The sequence below is a fragment of the Pseudorasbora parva genome, chromosome 3, assembly GCF_024679245.1.
Source record: "Pseudorasbora parva isolate DD20220531a chromosome 3, ASM2467924v1, whole genome shotgun sequence".
Lineage (NCBI taxonomy): Eukaryota > Metazoa > Chordata > Actinopteri > Cypriniformes > Gobionidae > Pseudorasbora > Pseudorasbora parva.
Genome location: NC_090174.1, coordinates 56,138,633 through 56,159,486, shown reverse-complemented (window position 1 = coordinate 56,159,486; position 20,854 = coordinate 56,138,633). Strand labels below are relative to the sequence as shown.

General features: G+C 35.9%; 1 protein-coding gene and 1 long non-coding RNA gene across 8 annotated transcripts in view; both read left to right on the top strand.

Moving 5' to 3' along the window:
* The first annotated feature begins 830 nt into the window (after window positions 1-830).
* LOC137072075 (uncharacterized) lies at window positions 831-3,767 on the top strand. The gene is made up of 3 exons (XR_010904613.1): window positions 831-1,048; window positions 1,653-1,690; window positions 2,342-3,767. It is a non-coding gene; the product is annotated as an uncharacterized lncRNA (long non-coding RNA).
* Window positions 3,768-8,471: 4,704 nt separating this feature from the next.
* tnksb (tankyrase, TRF1-interacting ankyrin-related ADP-ribose polymerase b) overlaps window positions 8,472-20,854 on the top strand; it is a 36,019-nt gene continuing 23,636 nt past the window's right edge. For 4 of the 7 annotated variants that reach the window (XM_067439570.1, XM_067439568.1, XM_067439569.1 and 1 more), the window contains exons 1-5: window positions 8,472-9,106; window positions 11,009-11,233; window positions 12,716-12,811; window positions 13,370-13,406; window positions 17,216-17,291. In XM_067439570.1, the coding sequence (XP_067295671.1) occupies window positions 8,614-9,106; window positions 11,009-11,233; window positions 12,716-12,811; window positions 13,370-13,406; window positions 17,216-17,291 (927 nt within the window). In that variant the 5' untranslated portion in view covers window positions 8,472-8,613. Of the gene's footprint in view, window positions 9,107-11,008; window positions 11,234-12,715; window positions 12,812-13,369; window positions 13,407-17,215; window positions 17,292-18,875; window positions 18,993-20,854 lie in introns of all 7 variants that reach the window. The other 3 variants (XM_067439565.1, XM_067439566.1, XM_067439564.1) reach the window with 1 other exon arrangement.

Here is a 20,854-nt window from a genome sequence, read left to right as displayed (position 1 = left end):
CCAGCAAACACAAAACGTTTTTACAACGTTCCACAACGTTGTATTCTGGTTGCAATTAGGTAATGTTGTAGTACAACGTTTTAAAGACGTTTTAAAAACGTTTTTTAAAATAGAAAAATAATGTAACCAAAATAAAACGTTTTAAAAACGTTGTGAAAATACCAACCTGGGACGTTTTCTTTAAGTAGTCAAAAAAACGTAAATATCACGTTTGTTTACTACGAAAACAAAACTAGACCAAACTACAACTTTTGGGAGACGTTTATTCAGGTGTTAAAATAACGTTATCTGCACGTTGGAAAAAAACGTTTTAAAAACGTTGTGAAAATACCAACCTGGGACGTTTTCTTTAAGTAGTCAAAAAAACGTAAATATCACGTTTGTCTACTACGAAAACTAAACTAGACCAAACTACAACCTTTGGTAGACGTTTTATCCAGGTGTTAAAATAACGTGATCTGAACGTTGAAATAAAACGTTTTAAAAACGTCATGGTAGTACCAAAATACAACCATATGCCAAACCTCCAACGGTAGGCTATGTTCTGTTTGTGAAAAATATACACAGAATATAAACAGAACGTGACAGTAACATTTTAACATCAACGATTCAGTGACTGATCGAGTAACAGATGAGGCTGATGCAGAGCTGAGCATTCTATATCAATGTTGTGAATATACTTTAAGGTGCTCATTTAACTGATAGAATAGCTATATTAGAGTATTATATTATATTATATTATATTATATTATATTATATTATACAAGATTTCATTCTCATTCCATTTAAAGTTTTACGTAGGCATAGGCTGCAGTTAAACGATGGCCTACTTAACTATCGGGATATTATACTTCAGTATAAAAATATGTATTCATGTAAACGCAACACTGCACAAATTACACATGACGTGTTTAACGTGCGTGCGTGTTGAACATTCGAGTCGCTTTTAAACAAACTGGAGCGGATGGAATTACCATGGAAACGGGGCAGCTCGTCTGACAACAAGCAGCAAAGCTCCGTCTGTCACTGTTGTTTTCACTAATTTCAGGTAAGTTTAGTCCCTAATATTACACATATAATACATACAACTGTTCTGGACACTTTCTAACACGCTTCTGTTGAATATTTACTGTAAAGAAATGGTTTAGTGTCTTCGGAAAAAGTCCGTTAGCGTCTTAACCGTTAGGCTAATTGAGAGGTAACGTTAGGCTAACTATAGCCCTGAGCTCTTATTTATGAAAGTTGGGCTTTTAATTCCATATTATGTGTAGATAAGAGGTTTTGTTAATGTTTTGCTGGCTATTTGTCAATGGTTGAATGAAAGGAACGTTAATTTAAGTATTTAACCAAACAGTTTGCACTTTACGTGACTCGGTGACGTCACTCACATGCGCTATTTCAAACATGTTTGATCTTTCATAGTAAACAAGTATTGACCACGTATATAACCATGCATCTGTAAAACCTAAACGTAAATTCTGGTATCTTACGATATTATATATTGTATATATCCTGTATATTAATCTTTTTTTTTTTTTTTGCTGCATTTTCACCTATGCACTAGTTTATTTATTTCTAATAAACCTACCTGAGTGACATTGTATAGTTTACCACTTATTGTTGGCTCTGTGACAAATTGTTTATGTTCCTAGATTGTGATGGCTGTCCAGCACTATGAACCATCTGACTTGTAAGTAAAACATACATACATACATACAACCATACATACATTCCTGTGTGTATATGTTGATCATTCTAGCAAATTAAATGGTTAAATGTTCATTAATTAACTCTGAGATCAACTTTGCAGATGCAGTTCATGTGTGCGTATAGGGAGACAGTAGATACTGAAATCATCACAAGTGTCTGGCGTGCTTCGGTTTAAGTAGTAGTAGTTATTTACATACTATAGACATGGCAGAACAAAGACTTCAGATTTCAGTTCCAGTCTTTTTGAGCTTTAATATTCAGACACTAGTCTGTATCAATATCTGATTCATTGTAGAGCCCTTATTTTGATTTATACATAAAGAATATTTCCAAATTCTGTAACGTTCTGCTTAATACAGTAAATTCCATTTGTGACTGGATTCTGTGATTTCATCCATGTTTGGCTCTACGTGGTATTTGCAGTATTAAAGAGAGGTAGCTTTGAGAGTGAATTATTGTTGTGTTATAAATGTGTTACCATTAGTATAAGAAGGGTAAGACTAAAAGACTAAATTTCAGTCCGGCAGAATTTTCTGCACACTTCACCACCGAGGCCAGATGAGCATTGTGAATGTACGAACCTCACATTATATTTATAACAATCCTTGTTGATGTTTGAATTGTATTTCAGGGCAGTTTGTGAAGACGGATAAACAAGAGATGTTGTGAAAACCAGGACAGAAGTCGGTTCCAGATCCACCTTCCAGACCAGACTTCTGTCTCATATGGATTGCTGTCTAATGGTGTATTATATGTTCTCTGCAGAATTAGGTGCATGCAGATATTACTCAGGAACACGACTAAACTTTGTTTGCTATAATACATCTATTTAGTGTACCAATGTGAAACAGACTAAAACACTTGACTGTTTCTCAAAATCAGGTATGCCAATATTATAAAATATTATTTATTGAACATTAATAGAGACAGAGTGTATTTAGACCACGCCCACACCGGGGAGGAAACATTCCAACGCTCTCCATTGATTTTGTGTTGCGTGAAGTGGTCACCTCGTCTTTTTTTACTTATAACAAAAACGGCAATGTCTAAAAGCTCATATGTGACGAGGTGTGCAGCACACAAGGTAAAAAACACATAACTAAGTTTTTATAAGCTGTCGACCCCAAAAAACAAGCGTTTAAGGACAAAAGTGGATACAGGCAATAAAACGTGAAGCTTCAGCAAGAAGAATGGGTCAATTTTGGGATCCTGACACTCCATATGCCTACGTGTGCAGTAAACCTTTTGTTAAATATCCAAATGTCAGTTTTATATATTATATATTATATTTCCTTTTGCTGATTACTTTCCCCTCCAGTGTGTGTAGTTCTCAGTGTAATATAGCATGACGCGCTCTGTCTCAAGTGCCTGTATCCACTTTAGTCTTTAAACACTCGTTGTTTTTTTGGTCAACAGCTTATAAAAACTTCTGGGTTTTGTTCCTGGGGTTTTTAGCTTGTTTAATGTACACCAGGTACAATAGAAAAAATAGATTGCAGTAAAATAACATATGCAATAACATAATCTGTAATTAGTTAAAATGAGAATTTACATTTTATAAATTAATCTCTTTTGTTATAACATCTGTGCACTGAATTTTTATGGATTTTTCTCTACATTTTTTTGTTCATGTTCTTATTTAAATTCCCAGTCATTGCATAATTTGCATGTGCTGTACTTTATTTGTACCATTTTGTTTTATTGGCATACCGGTATTTTTATTTATCTGTTTAGAATTTTTTTCTTATTATTAATGAGAGCTTTAATTGTAGTCTTCTACAATTATCTCAAGGATTTCAATTTACATTATCTCTACTAAAAATGAAAAAGCTGTTATCATGTAACTTTTCTGTTGTTGTTCCAAACTTGTATGACTTTGTTAGACATTCGAGTTAATGTTTCTTATTCACCATTCACTTTCTTTTGTTCAAAAAAGTGAATAGTGTATAAGGAACATTATGCTTAATATCTCCTGACTTAAGGTTAACATTAACACCTCCCTTTGTGTTTAACAAAGGAAAGTCATACAGATTTAGATTGGAATAATGCAAGGATGAGTAAATGACAGATTTTTTCTTTTTTTGTGAACTTACCTCTATCATATTGCTTTTTATATTGTGTGAATAAATACAATGACTGACAAATGTTGTGTGTAGTATAAATTATTAGTACTACATATGTTTATGTAGTTTAATAAAATGGGAAACAAGCAGAGGTAAGGCCTACAGGTAAGGTGAAATGTAAAAAGCGTTATTAATAAGCTGAATATTAAGATTGACAGAAATATTATAACGTGTGATTAGCCTTGACAAATTATACAGAGATCTAAAAAGACCACAATATATTTTTATTACTGTAGTTATAATATTGTTTTTATATTAAAGATAACAGTAAAAACAAAAAAACATTTTGATCACAGCATGTGTGAAGTGAAGAACCAGTTTGAATGTGGTACGTTTATACAACGTTGGAAGGAGATGGACGTGGTAGGTGACAAAAACGTTATAAACACATTTTTGCAATGTTGGAAGGAGAGGATATGGTAAGGTGATAAAAAACGTTATAAATATGTTTCTGCAACGTTGTAAGTAGACGCGGTAACGTGATAAAGACGTTTCTGCAACGTTACAAGGAGACGTGGCAACGTGATAAAGACGTTATAAGAACGTTTCTGCAACGTTGTGAAAAAACGTATTTATAACGTGAAAAAAACCCGACATCTGTCGTATTAAATACGTCGGATAAAAACGTTATCGCGACCTTTTCACAACATGAAAACAACGTTTTTACAACGTTGCTGTGTTTGCTGGGCTGCCAGACTCGTCGTTAGGCCTCTGAGTGACTTAAGGCGGGAATGCCTAAACCGCTTATTTAAAAAATGAAATAAGCTTAAAGTGTGTGTGTGTGTATATATATATATATATATATATATATATATATATATATATATATATATATATATATATATATATATATATATATATATATATATATATAACAAATTGTAAGCAGTAAGCACATTCCAACGTTTCAACCATAAAATCACCTTCTTCATCCATGAAATCAACGTACATCTCTGCATCTCATGAATTTGACGAGCTTCCTTAATCCTTTAATATTTATTTCTAAATGTGTTCACCACCATATTACAAATGTATTTAATATTTAATTTTAGAAAGAGAACGTGGAGAAAGCAACCCAACTTACCGTCTCGGTAGTTTCAGGATAAAATGGCGACCTCGTCGTCTCGTCTGGCCAGGCATGAGTCATTGAAGGGCGGAGTCAAGACTATTCGGCGCAATTTTTTACACTTTCAGTTTAAAAATAATATAGTTTAAAAATTAATATACGGTAGTTGCCAGTTCCGCGTAGGCCTTTTCACTTTTTTGAAAATAAGGTGAATAACAAGAGACTTTTGGGTTCTTCTTTTTTTGCAAGTCGCTGGTTGTTTGGGCTTATTTTTAAAAAAGTTTTTGCTTGTAAGGAAAATATGTACATGATACCGTAAATATTCGTATACATTTTCACAAATGCCACCTACAAATATTGAGGAAACATATGAATTGAAACACAAATTATTTTAAATTTCAATTTTCTGTGAAAGTGTGTTGTAAAATACAAACAATTCTATAAACTAATAGTGTACATATAAAAATACAGCAAATATCTGTAAAACAGCAGGTATTTCATTGTATAATGACAAAACAAGACGATTATGTAAAACAGTACAGACCACATGTAAAATTACATGATTTTTTTTTTACAGTGTAACGTTATACCGTACAGACTGCGGCTGCATTGAATCTGCTGTTGCATAGAGAATTAAACTTGCTCATTCAATAAAACACTGATTCAGTTTTGATTTGAAATTAAATATAAGAGAATTTTTCATGCATAATTATTTTCAAACCAGCACTTATGAAGTGATGACGAACTGTGTTAATGCAATAAAAAGTCCCAATGCAGATCAATTTCATCATAATCAACTGTCACAAAACGTCTTATTAAATATTGTTGAAAAATAAACAATATTGCTAACACTGCTAACACATTGCAATTATATACTTATTCCAGTAAGTTTAATGAAAAAAATTATGACTGGCATTTGTTTATTGATGGGAAAATTCTGAATATATAAGTGATGTTATTATAACAGAATGCATGTGAAGGATTTTTTGGACGAAGGCTCTTTGTGATTATTGCCTTCAGCATCGTTCCCATTCCTGTGTCCAACAGCAGGTTTTTTTGGATCAGGAACTACAAACAGAAACATACATCAACATTTGCAAGCATCTGATAGGTTGGATTTTTCATTTTTCTGAACTTAATAGGTTTTAGACCTCTTACCTTGTGAGGGACTCCCCACATTCCCCTTCTCTAGACCGCTGACATGTGCCTGCTAATTAAGAAGAAGACACGGTCGGTCATTATAATTTTTTAATCAGAATAGCTCTTTCAAAACTGAAAATCCTGTCATTGTTTATTTACACACCCAAACCTAATTTATTTTCCCTAGTGTCCGAATCCATACATTGAGGCTGTCAAGCTCCAAAAATGAAAAGACTTTAATGAAAGAAGATTAAACGTCTCATGATTTATCTTCAGTCCTCATCACTCAATTCAAACGATCACAGAATTGTATTCTGTTATTTCTTTAATGTTGGTAACGTACCATCAAAGAATTTTCCATCACCAATCTTCTCTCCTCAGGAAGGCTTCTGTAATACCTGGGAATGAATGGGTACTAAAATGATATCATTTACATCAGGGCTCTTCAATAATGTTTTTCAGGGCAAGTACCCCATAGAGGCCAATGGTTCCCAACCTTTTGTCCATGAAGGCCCCCATAACCAACACACACACACACACACACAGTTAAGAAACACAGAGGTCATTACTTTTATAAATAATCAAAGTGGAATTAAAAAAAATATATTGATACGAATATTTTCTATTTTTTATTTTCTAGTAGGCTAATCAATGATTCTGCATTTATATTACACATCTATTTTGACATGCCATATTTTTGTCGGGGGATAACGTTAGTTATCAGTCAATTGCAATGTCGAGATTGAAACACGCAAATATAACTTTGATGCTAACGTTACTTCCAAAACTTTGTAGCGTGTAATTGTTCCTCTGAAAGCATGAAAGTGCCCTCACTTTACAATCACTATTTAAGCCAGAATATGTCATTTTTCACAGCTAAAGGTCACTTTAAACAAAGGCATAGCTTGATGACGCATTGATTTCATTGAGCTTTCATTATTCTGCCGCGGACGAGCACTTCCGCTTCTTCCGCTCATGCCTATGTGGGGTAACGTTAATGCAGCGCTGTTTTATCACATTAGATACATCTGAGTGCATTGAAAGTTGTTATACTCTATGCCGGTTATGGGACAGTTGTTGCACACTGCAGTAAGCTAGATCAATGTTATGCATGGTAAAACGTTCCTTGCCGTAATGAGATTTAAACAATAAGACTGTGTTGAGCTATATAAAAATCATTAGTTTATAAAAAAAATAAAACCAGAAATCGAGGGTTAGGCGGGTAACGTTATGATGTCATGCAACACATGGTTAAAACTGCTTATTTCTCTGGATTTAAACATTCTTGAACACATTTGAGATAATGTAAGTACACAAGTCAACAGAATAACATATTTCTAGTTCTTGTGTTTTTTGTATATTTGAATCCAAAAATCATATTGTGCCTATAAGTGGCCGTCTTTCATTTGCAGAACCTGTCTGCTAAATTTGATTATAATGAAAAACTGATTAATGCATTAAAATGTGTGCATTAAAATAACTTACCTCTTCAGATAGGAATCTTGATTCCTAATTTCTGTATTTGTAACACGAGAAGAAGTGGGCATCTCTCCAGCTAGATATTAACAACACAATACACTTTTTAACACTGTTTTTTTAACACCCAGACCAACCAACCAACAGAACACAAGCTTGCCCTGAACTAATATGTATTGTTAAACTGTATTAGATATAATTTCCATTTAACCATACAACCTGCTAGTCCTTGTTTTAGTGCAATAGGGGTTTTTTGTTGTTGTTTCCATAGTTACAGCCAGGGCCCCATAAAACAGAACAGTTTGAATGTCCACAAAGAGTTGTGTCACACATCAAGAGGCAGAGGATCGGATAATCTCACCCTGAAGCCCAAAGTTTCAACAACGTTCAGTCAGACACCTGGGCCCAGTTGTTCAAAATTAATCTGATTTATTAACGGATTGGTTCAAATCTTGAAAATAGCTTGTTCAAAGGATTCTGAAATCAGATTACATTAGAAAAATCCAATCTTGGTTTTGGATCAAATCATATGTTTTTGTTGTTGTTTTTTAGTAAGATTGAAGTATCTTTGATCCAAAAAAGAGGAAAAAAATCAGGATTTTATAATCCCAGCAGAAGGGTGGATTTCAGGAACAAGAATTTAATAAAACCGTAAAACTGGTCAAAAAGAACATTTCTATCATGAAAGATATACACACATGTATTATTTTCAGTTTTATGTTGCTCTTGATTAGTTTAACTTTTACAGAAATAAATTAAAAGCAGGGCTTTAGGCAGGGTTTACATGTCTGATCTACAGATAGATAGATGGATGGATGGATGGATGGATGGATAGATAGATAGATAGATAGATAGATAGATAGATAGATAGATAGATAGATAGATAGATAGATAGATAGATAGATAGATAGATAGATAGATAGATAGATAGATAGATAGATAGATAGATAGATAGATCGTATAATAAATATAACTGTGCAGTAAAAGAAATTAAGACATAACAGCAGCGCATAGCCTCCAACCGGAAGCCTTCTCGCATTGAGCGGAAGCGCTGCGGCTCCAGCTGTTATTGTTGACAGACGGAGCTTCGGGGGGAAAATGGCGGTGTCCCGTCGATCCTCACAGCACCAACAAAGCAGTTTGCAACCGTCTCCGCGGAACGCCTTGATCGCGTCCCCGCCTCCAGAATCGCCGCCCGCGATTATTCCCGAATCGACGTGTTTATTGAGCCCCTCGACCACTGGTGCAGCGGAATGCGGTGGAACGGCGATGGAGTCCGCAGCGGCCTCCTCCGCTTCTTCCCCGGACCGGCCCACCCCAGCAACTGCAGTGGCCGGCGCAGCGTCGTCAGCACCCGGGAGCTCCAGCTGCAGCAGCATTAGCTCAATCGCGACCGCAGGCAGCCAGAGCCCCGGCTCAGGAGCGACCAGTCCCGGGGAAGGAGTGTGCGGGGCTGGCGGGGCGTTCAGAGAGCTATTCGAGGCCTGTCGGAACGGAGATGTGTCGCGGGTGAAAAGGCTGGTGGATTCGGTGAATGTGAACGCCAAAGACATGGCCGGACGAAAATCAACCCCTCTGCATTTCGCTGCAGGTCTGTATCTACGTATTTGCCATATCCAATGCGTTTTTAAGCATCTGGCTTTGCTTTGTTTTGTTACATTATAAAACAACAAAACGTCTCCTTTGTGGTTTTTGGTAAATATATAACGTTATATAGAGAGAGAGAGAGAGAGAGAGAGAGCGAGCGAGCGCTGTTTTCATACAGAAATTATATTATGTAGGCTACTGTACATTGACTACTACAATTTGAAGCAAATCTGCTCGTGTAAAAGATGGTTTTTGAGATGCAAACGCAAAAGTGTTTTAAATCCTAGTATAAACCAAAAATGGCCCTTGTGGACAGACATACTAAATAAACCTATATAAGTTACTTGATCTAATCGGGTTATGTTTTAAAAAAAGGACTGGCATGAGGTTACATATTACCTTAAAAGTGTATGTTTTTGTGAGTCATATAGACTGACTAAATCCATTTCTAATGAAGCAGTAAATAAGACCTTTCTTATAAGCTTAAAAAAGTTAAGCGGTTAAGTTTTGCCTCCTATTATATCCCATATAAACATTACCCATGGTGACTTGTCCATACAATGAGAGATTTTCAGCATTAGTAAGCATAATAAGCATGCAGTTTTCATGATCTCATATTAGTTGACAGACTGTTCCCTGGTTTCACAGACAATGCTTATACTAGTCCTAGACTAAAATGCATGTTTGAGGTGTTTTAACTGAAAGTAACTTGCACTGAAATATCTTAAAATATGTCAACGCCATTGTTTTGTCTTAAAGGGTTAGTTCACCCCAAAAAATGAACTTTGTCATTAATGACTCACTCTAATATCATTCCACAACTGTAAGACCACCGTTCATCTTCATAACACAGTTTAATATATTTTATATTTAGTCCGAGAGCGCATGCAAGTGTATGCATTGCACACTATACTGTCCATGTCCAGAAAGGGGATAAAAACATCATCAAAGTAGTCCATATGTGACATCAGTTAGTTAATTAGAATCTCTTGAAGCGTCGAAAATACATTTTGGTCCAAATAAAAAATAAAAATAAAATATCTTAAACTGTGTTCCGAAGATGAAGGTGGACTAACTCTTTAAGATGCATAACAGTAATGTTTTTTTTCTAGGGAACGTTTATAAAAGCTACTTAATTCTTAATAAACTTAATAAATAAGTAAATCATCAGGAAATGTTCATTTTGAAGTGATCTAATCCTTTAACATTTTACTAAACATCTTGTTTTGTTTATTAAAGGAAATCAAAGGGTTTAAAATGTCATAAATTCTAGTTCACTCAATTTCTGGGTGAAATGTCATTTAAAGGAAGTGTATGTAAGATTGTGGCCAAAAGGGGTACTGCAACCACTTTAAAATGACTGTAGAGTGGTGTATCCCCCCTCCCCCTGACTCGAGGTTGCCAGATTGGCTGCAGGATCAGCAGTAACGTTTGTAGCTGCAGCTGTGGTAACTAGAGCAGATCTGGCAGCCCGGCTGCCCAAACACTACTGACTTTGTGATTGGTAGATCGGTGGAGGGCGGAGCTTCAGGCCAAAACACAACATGTCAACATCAGTTGAGGGCTACAACAACAACTTTTAAATGACAATATCCTGGCCAGACGACTGTTGTCATTGATATAAGTATTTAAAATGAATATGCTTTCTTAATGTCTAGTGACATATCAGGGCCATTTTATGATTAATTGAAATACATTTCTTACATACAGCTCCTTTAAAAGATATTCATCAGAATTGCCACATTTAAACAAAATACATTTTCACTATCACCATTTATTATCTAAAATGTTTCCAATACTGCTTCCAAGTTTTTTTTTAGGTGTAATACGATCTGATGTGTGATTTTTAAATTCATCATTAGATTCAATGCATTTTAAACTGATTGTCACTTGTGATGTTTGACAGGCTTTGGCAGAAAGGATGTGGTTGAGCATCTCCTGCAGACCGGAGCAAATGTCCATTCCCGCGACGACGGTGGTCTGATCCCGCTCCATAACGCCTGCTCCTTCGGCCACGCTGAGGTGGTCAGCTTGCTCCTGTGTAGCGGCGCGGACCCCAACGCACGAGACAACTGGAACTACACACCTCTGCACGAGGCGGCCATCAAGGGCAAAATAGACGTGTGCATTGGTGCGTATTGATATGAGAAATCCTGTGTTTTCATCAGTTTTCAATAATCAATAGCAATATTGATCATTATAAAAGCTCTAATCATTAAAAAATTCTGATGGTCAACGATATATTGTACATCCCTTGCTGAAAGGCAATGAATGAGTTGTCTAATAATCAGTCAGAGTCAACATTGTGTGGAGTACAGAGCTGTTCCAGCATGCTGCAGTATTGCTGTGTTGTGATAGTAATGTTGTTGTCCTGCAGCATTATCTCCTCCGGCCTGATGTCATAGTGTCCGGCTGAATACATCTGTGCTGAGACAGCACACCATGTGTGAGGAAAAACTGACAGGACCTCCAATGTTTGCTTTAGTTACCCAATGAATGGGTTTGTCTGAGTACAGTGTGTACTATTTCTTCAGAGTTGTTTGGCGAAGTGTAGAGAGTGACTGTCAGGGATGTGCAATATATTGGTGAAAATATCAATTTTGATCATTGTTGTATTTTCTTTTCATCTTATATTATGCTGATTTTAGAAACCGATAATATCAGGATTTTTAAATATTAGTTAATGTGCTGTAAACTGTACAGACTGAACTAACATGAAGAAACAATGGAACAGTTGTTTTAGATTTAATAAATGAATGAATGCTGTTAAAAATACTGCGCATTGTTAGTTCATATTAGCTAATGCATTAACTAATGTTAGCGGAGGAGACCTTAAGAAGACCTAATTGAGGCCCAAATATTTAGTAGATATATGTATGTGTGTTTTATTTATATATATATATATATATATATATATATATATATATATATATATATATATATATATATATATATATATATATATATATATATATATATATATATATATATATATAGGTGTGTGTGTGTGTATGAATATATAATATGTATGAATTCATGGATCTAGTATACTGTATGCATGCGTTTACTTTTTCAACTGTTTACATTCACTTAAGACATTACCAACTATGTTTACTAGAATACTCGTTTTTGTGTGTGTGTGTGTATTTGTCCGTTCAAGTGCAAGAAGACGTGAAAGGAGCTCAGTTTAGTATCAGCACACTGTCTGAGACGCACGGGGCTGTTTACGCACACAAAACTATCCACAATATATATTTAATTTAATATTTAAATTGTGCAGGCTTAAACTTAATGACGATGCAGTGCTGGCCCATCAACTGTCCCGGGGTTTCGTTCATGTTCATTGTTAGAATTTATAAATGTTACCGGGCAACTTGCCCGACTAACACCATTATATATACTTGCCATTGCTAGTTTTTACTCTCATTTGGCGAAATATTTCAATGTACGATTGTACTAAAATTTCAAATTGCTGATCTAGTATGAACACTTTAGGCAGCAAAGCAGTATAGACAATTGTAGTTACTGGCTTATGTTTAAAACATTATCTTCTTTTGAAATCGTCAGTATAAAAAAAGTGACTGTATTGCTTGATTCTCTATCTTGCTTATAGTGTTGCTCCAGCACGGTGCTGATCCAAACATCAGAAACACTGATGGCAAATCAGCTCTGGATCTGGCAGACCCTTCTGCTAAGACCGTCCTCACTGGTGAGACATGCACGTACATACATCTGCTTTAAAGTCATTAACAAACACTCAATCTGATGAGCAGACATGTAAATGCACATTGGGTATGTTTGCAAGGGCATAGTTATTTTTGTGCTATGCAGTCTGTGTATTATTCACAGTAAATCATTTCCCCTAGATTTCTGACTGCACGGAATGCCTATATGACAGTGCAATTTACAACAAGTGCCTCAATGTTCTGCCCTCATGTGAAAAGTGGAGGCCATTATCCGGCACATTTCCATTATCCATTATTTGATTGGTCAAATGTTAAAACATTTGTACGCAAAATTGGATTAAAATGCCATCTTGACACCACTCGCCAAATTAAACAGAGTGATGTTGCAGCAATCACACATCTATTTGAAACTTTATTTAACACATAATGTTGCATATGTTAATTAAACAAAGTGCAAAGTACTGCATAATATAAACAGTATGCTAGGTTTCCAGTCTGAACATAGCTGTTATTCACACACATTATGATGCATCTTTCAAATCGTGTCTCTCTGACACCTGCAGTCTTTCTTTATTCCGCAGGTGAATATAAGAAGGATGAGCTATTGGAGGCAGCGAGGTGAGCTTATTGCACAATAACTATAATAATTGAATTTGTGTTGCCAAAATAAACACTTCTATAAGTGGGTTCACGGTTGTGATTGGTTTGATTGTTGGAGTGCTTTGAGAAGAATGAGCAGAGCTGTAGGTGCTTCACACAACCTGGCACAGGCCATATTGGTCATATGTTGATGTTAAGCTAACTTCAATTTTGAAAAATGTTCTTTTTGAACTGGGGATATTTTGCAGGGTTTCCACGGGTCTTAAAAAGGCTTAATTTGACCTTCCAACATAACATTTAGTTATGTTTTAAGGCTTTAAAGCTACACTGTGTGATATTTTCCCGCATCTAGCGGTGTAAAGGTATATGACCATCCAGTGAATAATAGTTTCTGTTCCTCTCAATTCCGATTTCGTTTTAACTCCTACGGTGGCCAATTTAGTCCAAGATTAACATGGCAACCCCCCTCTTCACATTCGACACGGTGCCATCGAGTGTTAAAACGCCAAAGGTGAAGCTCGAATTTACGGGTATTAATTCATTGGCTAATGTACTTTTAAGATGGAGGAGCAACATGGCGACCGCCATCCGAACCCCTCACCCGTATGTATTTACAATGGCATATTATAAACTTACGAGAATACATTATTACTTGAAAGAAGTAAATATACATTAATGAGCACATATATTTTTGAAAGAACTAAGTGTTTTTAGCTAAGAATAAACTAAAATAGTTACACAGTGTAGCTTTAAAAATGTCCTAAATTGGATCTGAAAGTCTTAAATTTATCATGGCATTAAATTAAGGTCCTATGACTTCTGCAACACAGAAAATGGAATTTGTCAAATTTTAGATGAATAAATCAAAAGTAGGCCAGTACACTTTATATTCACTGCACTTCAATTTCACCATTCACTCACCTTAATGTCGTTTCAAACCCGTAAGACTTTCATTCCTCAAATAAAGCGTTCGAGTCTCTTTAGAAAATGTTGGAATAAACCGCTTGATTTGTATGGATTCGTTTTTACAATCTCTTTATGAACTTTTTTGAAGTGTCATAGTAGGGACAGAAATTGTTCTGATTTCATTAAAAATATTTGTCTTCTGAAGATGAACAAAAGTCCATCATTTAATTTAACCATTAAAAACAGAACATAGGGCTCTTTGATAGGGCCCTAAATTTGGTTAACATTTTCCCTCAGGATTTTTTTGTTCTCTTGTACAAATTTAAAACTTCTCTTAATCAAGATACATTTATTTGATATGCAAATTGATTAAAGAATTATGGAGGTCTGTTGTAAATTGTATTTTTAAACTTTGACTTTCATTAATACAAGTCATTGTGTGCTTAGACATTTACATTTCGAGAACATATTGACATGTTCCCTTTAATTTAGAGAATCCCAAATCTTAAAATGACAGAATATTGTCTTAGTAGTGACATGAGATGTGCACCCAAAATCAGTGTCTTCATGACTAGTTTCTACCATTTCTCAGATGTTTTAGAATTTAAACAGCCTTTTTTCCCTTTTTTTTAAACTGTGCCTTTAAAGGCTCTGTTTGCATGCAAAACGAGTCAAATATAGTTGCAGTGGCACCATCCTATGGAGCCCCTAAGGGGACAGGGTGGTGAGAAGAAAAATATGAGATGGGAGGAAAAATAAGAAGTTAAATGTTCTCTCGCAAAAGCTTTTGTGTTTGCTTTTGTGTTGTGAGTGAATACAAAGGTTCTAGGGGTAACACAAACATTTTGCAAGTGAATGCAAAATTATTGCCAGATTTTCCTACCATCTTATTTTTTTCTTCTTCCTCCTCATGTCCCTTTAGAGCAGGGGTCTTCAACTAAAATAGCTTGGGGTCCAGAAAAAAAACCTTCTCACCGGCCGAGGTCCGGACAGTTATATACCTAAAAACATGAATCGATGTCTTTTTGCCAGACTAAAGAAATTAGTGTAGATTAAAATGTATTTATTGAACAAAATATAAAATGTTCTCATATAGATAAAGTATGTCTTTTCATATTGTTAAAGCAAACATAGGTAATCCTTCACAAAATGTATTTCATTTTGAGGTTATTCTGTTTAAGTTGTGTTGGTACAAAATATCTAATTCAACCAGTAGCCATGTCTGACAAAAATATGATGAATGAAAAAATGCCTTCATCTCTAAATCTGCACTGAAAATACATTCATTTCAACATTACTAGCAACTAGTAAAGTGTTTTTTCTGCTGAACTGAGATAAACAGTAACAATCAATGAACACAAACCCTCCTGGTTAAAAAAACAAAACAGAAATCTCATAACATAATTTTATGTTCATTCACATGTATAGCCTACATTAGGTAGAGACTATCTTCAGCACTGCTCTCTCTGTGCTTCAAATTGCTCTGGTAAAAAATCATTAGCAATATCATCCAGAAACACAAACAGGCAAAAATAAGGTGCCACCAGTGTTGGAAAAATTAAAAAGTGCACAAAATATTTTATCTCTTTATTTCAACTGTTCCTTTAAATCCAGAAAAACGGAAATAACCTCTCAAAAGACTAAGCTGAGTTGAGCTTAAAGATGGAATGGAAGCATAAACATTCCTTGTTCCAAAAATAATAATAAAAATAATAAAAAGTGAATATAGCTACATTGTCTGAACTTCAGTGCATGTGAGAAATTGGCTCATTTATTTTCTGCGCCCTTACCTCAGACTGCTGAGGAAAAAGGGGTCTTTAAAATGTGTATGGCTGAATCAGAAATCGCCACTATACCCTAAATAGGGCATTATTTGAGGGGACAGCCATTTGTAGTGGCGTCTGAAACCACAGTGGACATGTTTGAGTGTAGGCTACTCACATGTTGCACCACAATAACGGGTGTACAGCCGATGTACACACAACAGCCGTCTGACTTCACGCACTCGTTTTCATTCACTCCTTCAAGTGAACTGTAATAGTGGACAAACGTAGGGAATAGTGAATGAGGGTTAAGGGGCCAATTTCTGATTCAGCCTCTGTTTTGCGCGCCGTTTTCTTCAGTCTCTTCACTGCGCGTCTAAACATATAGTGAGCATAGTAACGTAGCCGCACACCGGACTGAAGCTCATGGGCGCGTCTCAGGATCTCACACCGGACGCTCACATACGCGCAAGCTCAGTTTTGAATCGACTTCTGACAGAAGAGCTGCACGATGTATTACATTTATATTATATCGTCCATGTACATACTGATTTCACCCTGTGCTACAAGAGATACACTCACCGTGCAGTTCTTCTGTCAGGAGTCGATTCAAAACTGAGCTTGCGCGTAATGTGTGCGTCCGGTGTGAGATCCTGAGACGCACCCATGAGCTTCAGTCCGGTGTGCGACCCCTTTAACTGTCAACGCAACTGTGGCAACATAGGAAAAACGGTTCTACTGAGCTGCCTGATATAAATGTGATTATTCATTTATTTTAAATCGCATTTGGCATTTAGTTATTTCAGTGTGTCAAAAGGCTTCGCGGTCCGGATGGATGCATTTCGCGGTCCGGATCCGGACCGGAGTCCGCCAGTTGGCGACCCCTGCTTTAGAGTCTCCGCACCGTCATTTAGCTACAGCTTACAAAACAATCCTAAAGCAAGCCATTTTTTGCAGCTAGATATCAATAATAAGAGTAGAAAGGAGGGTTTTTCTTAAAACACACTGTAAGTTTACATTGTGCATTCAAAAAATGATGTGGTCCCTTTAAGTACATTTGAATCTTCTCTGACTGTCACTGATCCAGAAATGTCTTTTCTCTAAGTTCCCATTCCTAACAACGTTTCTCTCCCTCTGTTTAAAAAACGTCTTCCTTAGGAGCGGAAACGAGGAAAAGCTAATGGCACTTTTGACCCCGCTTAACGTCAACTGTCATGCCAGTGATGGACGCAAGGTAACATATCCAAGATATTTTATTTAATCTGCGTAACGTTGCTTTTAACATTTGATGTACCTTATAAGATGTCAATTCCTAATATGACTATTTTAGAAAGTATGTCTGACTTTGTTTCTATACTAAAAGTTCTGTTCAAATTCAAACACAGGATGTGATTTTATGCATTTCACTGGTCGTGTAAATGATATAGATGTAGGTCAAGGCAATCCTAAATCCCCTTGTTTGAGTTTTTTCTTTCCGTAATACTGTGTTTAGAGAAAACAACGCTGACCTAGTTTCACCCATAATGAGTTTAAGTCTGGACGTATTGTATGGTTTTATTTTATAATGTTTGTTTCGAGTCGTAACTGCCCCCTTGTTCACTCTGGGCTGCTTTTTAATGTCAGTTTATACAATGGATTGATCTTTGATGCCTATTGGATGCACATCCGACCCGTATGAAGTTTTAGACAAAAGCTTTTGTGATGCATTTCTTTCTCTGATCACAGCATAATTACAGGACCTTGATTTTCCCCTCAAATCCTCTATCATCCCTGATCATTTCAGGTCACTTCATACGTCAGATCTCCCTCCAGACCTCTGTGTCTTTATATCAGAAGGGATTTTTAGGAATGAGTTTGTTGTTTTTTCCTTAAATATTTGCTCTTGCTGCTCTTTTAGTCTCCTGATTGTCTCGTAGTGGATTCTGTTATGTTGCTGTAGTATGGTGATATAATCAGGGCTTGACATTAGCACCCGTCAAATGCTTGTATTTCAGCATTGGCGTGTAATGCAGTCACTCCTACTAGCCACTTTAGCGGATTGAGTTTTATATATAATGTATAAATCTTTTAATTGTAGTATTTTAAAATGACATCTGAAATGGTAAACTTATGTGCAATGTAGGGCTGTCAAAAATATAGTCTTTCGATACTTATTGATACTGAATTATCTGAAATGCTTCCAATACTCATTTTCCTCAGAACAGATACTGTGCTTTCTCGCTCTCATCTCTCCGTCAGACAAACTTCTAACCCGCCACTCCTCACTCACTCGTGTTATGTGAAATTCAGCATGGGATTGCGCATTATTTTACTCATTCCCACAGATTGTGTGCTCACATCCAAAGTGTGCTCGCATAAAGCTGCCTCTCAGTAGCCTAATACATTGAGTTCTTTTTACAAATACACACAAAATAATGTCAAAATGCTGGTCTTGCAGTGTTTGTGTAAACAAAGCCAGTTCTCTTTTAAATGAACGTAAACAGTTGAGAAAGAACTTATGTGTAACAGTGTACTGGATTCGTGCATCAGGTCTTAAAGTGACACTAGCCTAATAAACCTGCTGCCAAATTATGAGATACTATTACAAATATCTATGTGTCAGTTTCCCATGGTATCAATGTGAAAATGCTGAGTGGCTAGTAGGTTTGCTGTGATAGTCATTTTTTATCGGTGTTCAGCTGCAACACCGGTTACATCACTTGCCCACTGTGGCACCGCCCTCACTGTCATTTTGATTTTTTTTTAGTAATACAAATAATTTAGTTCAGTTAGAGAACAGGCACTACAATTAAAAACTGAACGTGTCTGCTCAATACAGCGTGAGCCGAACGAGAGTCGCAGCACAGACCAGCAGCAGGAGACAGATTTCATTTATCGCAAGAGTGAAGAGCTGACTGACAAGATGATGGCGGAAGATTTGGTTTCAAAGCGAAATGTAAGAGCTTGTCATTATACTGTTTTGTTTTTCATTAAGAATAATATTGAACACACCATTCAAGCAATCCGCCTCAAGATTGGCGGTATTTCTGAAGCCAACAGTCGCACGGCTGCACTGGTAATCATAATTATGCGCGTCCACTGTGTGTTGAAGAGAGTGATCGCTTTCAGTTCATTCCTATGGAAGCAGGAATGAGTTGAAAACACTCGCTCTACTCTGCTCTTTTGTGCAGCCGTGCACATTATACTTTCGGTTTACAATTAGCGATTAGCCCCTTCCGGTGATTCCAATATTACCAGTGTTGTCACATGTCGATTAACCAGTGGTACAATTTCATCTGTCACATCCTTAGTGGCTAGTAACTTTGGAAAAACACTAGCCACAATGGCTGCTGAACCAAAATGTTAATGTCAAGCCCTGGATATAATTTTTTTTGTAACAATACAGATTTTGATACCTGTAAATTGTGTAGTAATACAAATTGGACTGATAATTTGAGAGTAGTGTTTAGCATTTTCTTGAGCTGTTAATACCACATTTCACATCAAATACAGGACAATACAGTTGATCACCAAGCACAATCCATGCTTGAATTGACTCCACATAGACATGAATATTGTCAGTGATATCATGCCGTAGACGTCAAACCTAGAAATATCTCTGGCCAGCTGACTTTTTGTTTCTTCGCATGGAAACATCTATGCAACAAACTTTGTATATATATGATGAATGGAATAGTTTTTGATATCTGAGCATTTTAATGAGTAGATGACCAAAGAAAGGGGTTACAGGCCTAATGGAAGCGCCGATACAATAATACACATTTTCTGTTGTCATATGTTTTGTTAAGAATATCAAAGAAATATTTATGTAAAGTAATTAAATAATTTTGTCTCTCCTTTTCTGTCATTAAATTGTGTGTATGTACCGTTCAAAAGTTTGGGGATTTAAAATAAATGAATAGTTTTATTCAACAAGGACACATTAAATTGATCGAAAGTGACCGTAAAGACATTTATTCTGCTCTTTTGAGCTTTCTATTCATTTCCAAGAATCATGTTTTCCACAAGAATCAACTCTTTTCAACATCGATAATCAAAAATATTATTCATATTAGAATGATTTCTGAAGGATCATGTGACACTGAAGACTGGAGTAATGAAGCTGAAAAATCAAATACACTTGAACATGTAAACATTTTATTTTAAATAGTAATAATATTTCACAATATCACTGTTTTTACTGATAAAAACAGTAAAATACAAATAAATGCTGCCTTGGTGAGCATAAAAGACTTATTTCAACAAAATAAAAAAATGTCACCAACCCTAAACTTTTGAAAGATAGTGTGTGTGTGTGTGTGTATATATGTTAGTATTATATCAGCAATTGGAAATTTCAAATCGATTTTACCATTTATCATTCTGTGTGAATTGATCAATAAAAATATTATACCATTCATAGAAATAAGATATTGTGCTTTTATATAGGATGCTTTAGCTTAAAGGAACACGCCGACTTATTGGGACTTTAGCTTATTCACCGTATCCCCCAGAGTTAGAGAAGTCCATACATATCGTTCTCATCTCTGTGCGTGCTATAACTCTTGCTTACTAGCTTAGCAAAGACTGGTGGTAAACGGCTCCATCTAGCCTACTGCTCAATATGTGACAAAATAATGCCAACATCCTATTTACATGTTGTGATCATTGTGTACTAAGACTGACTGAAAATGAAAAGTTGTGATTTTCTAGACTGATATTTCTAGGAGCTATACTCTCATTCCTGCCTAATTTGCGGCCATAACATGGGTTAGCCTGAAAATAGGCTAACTTCCATCAACATAACCAACATGACAA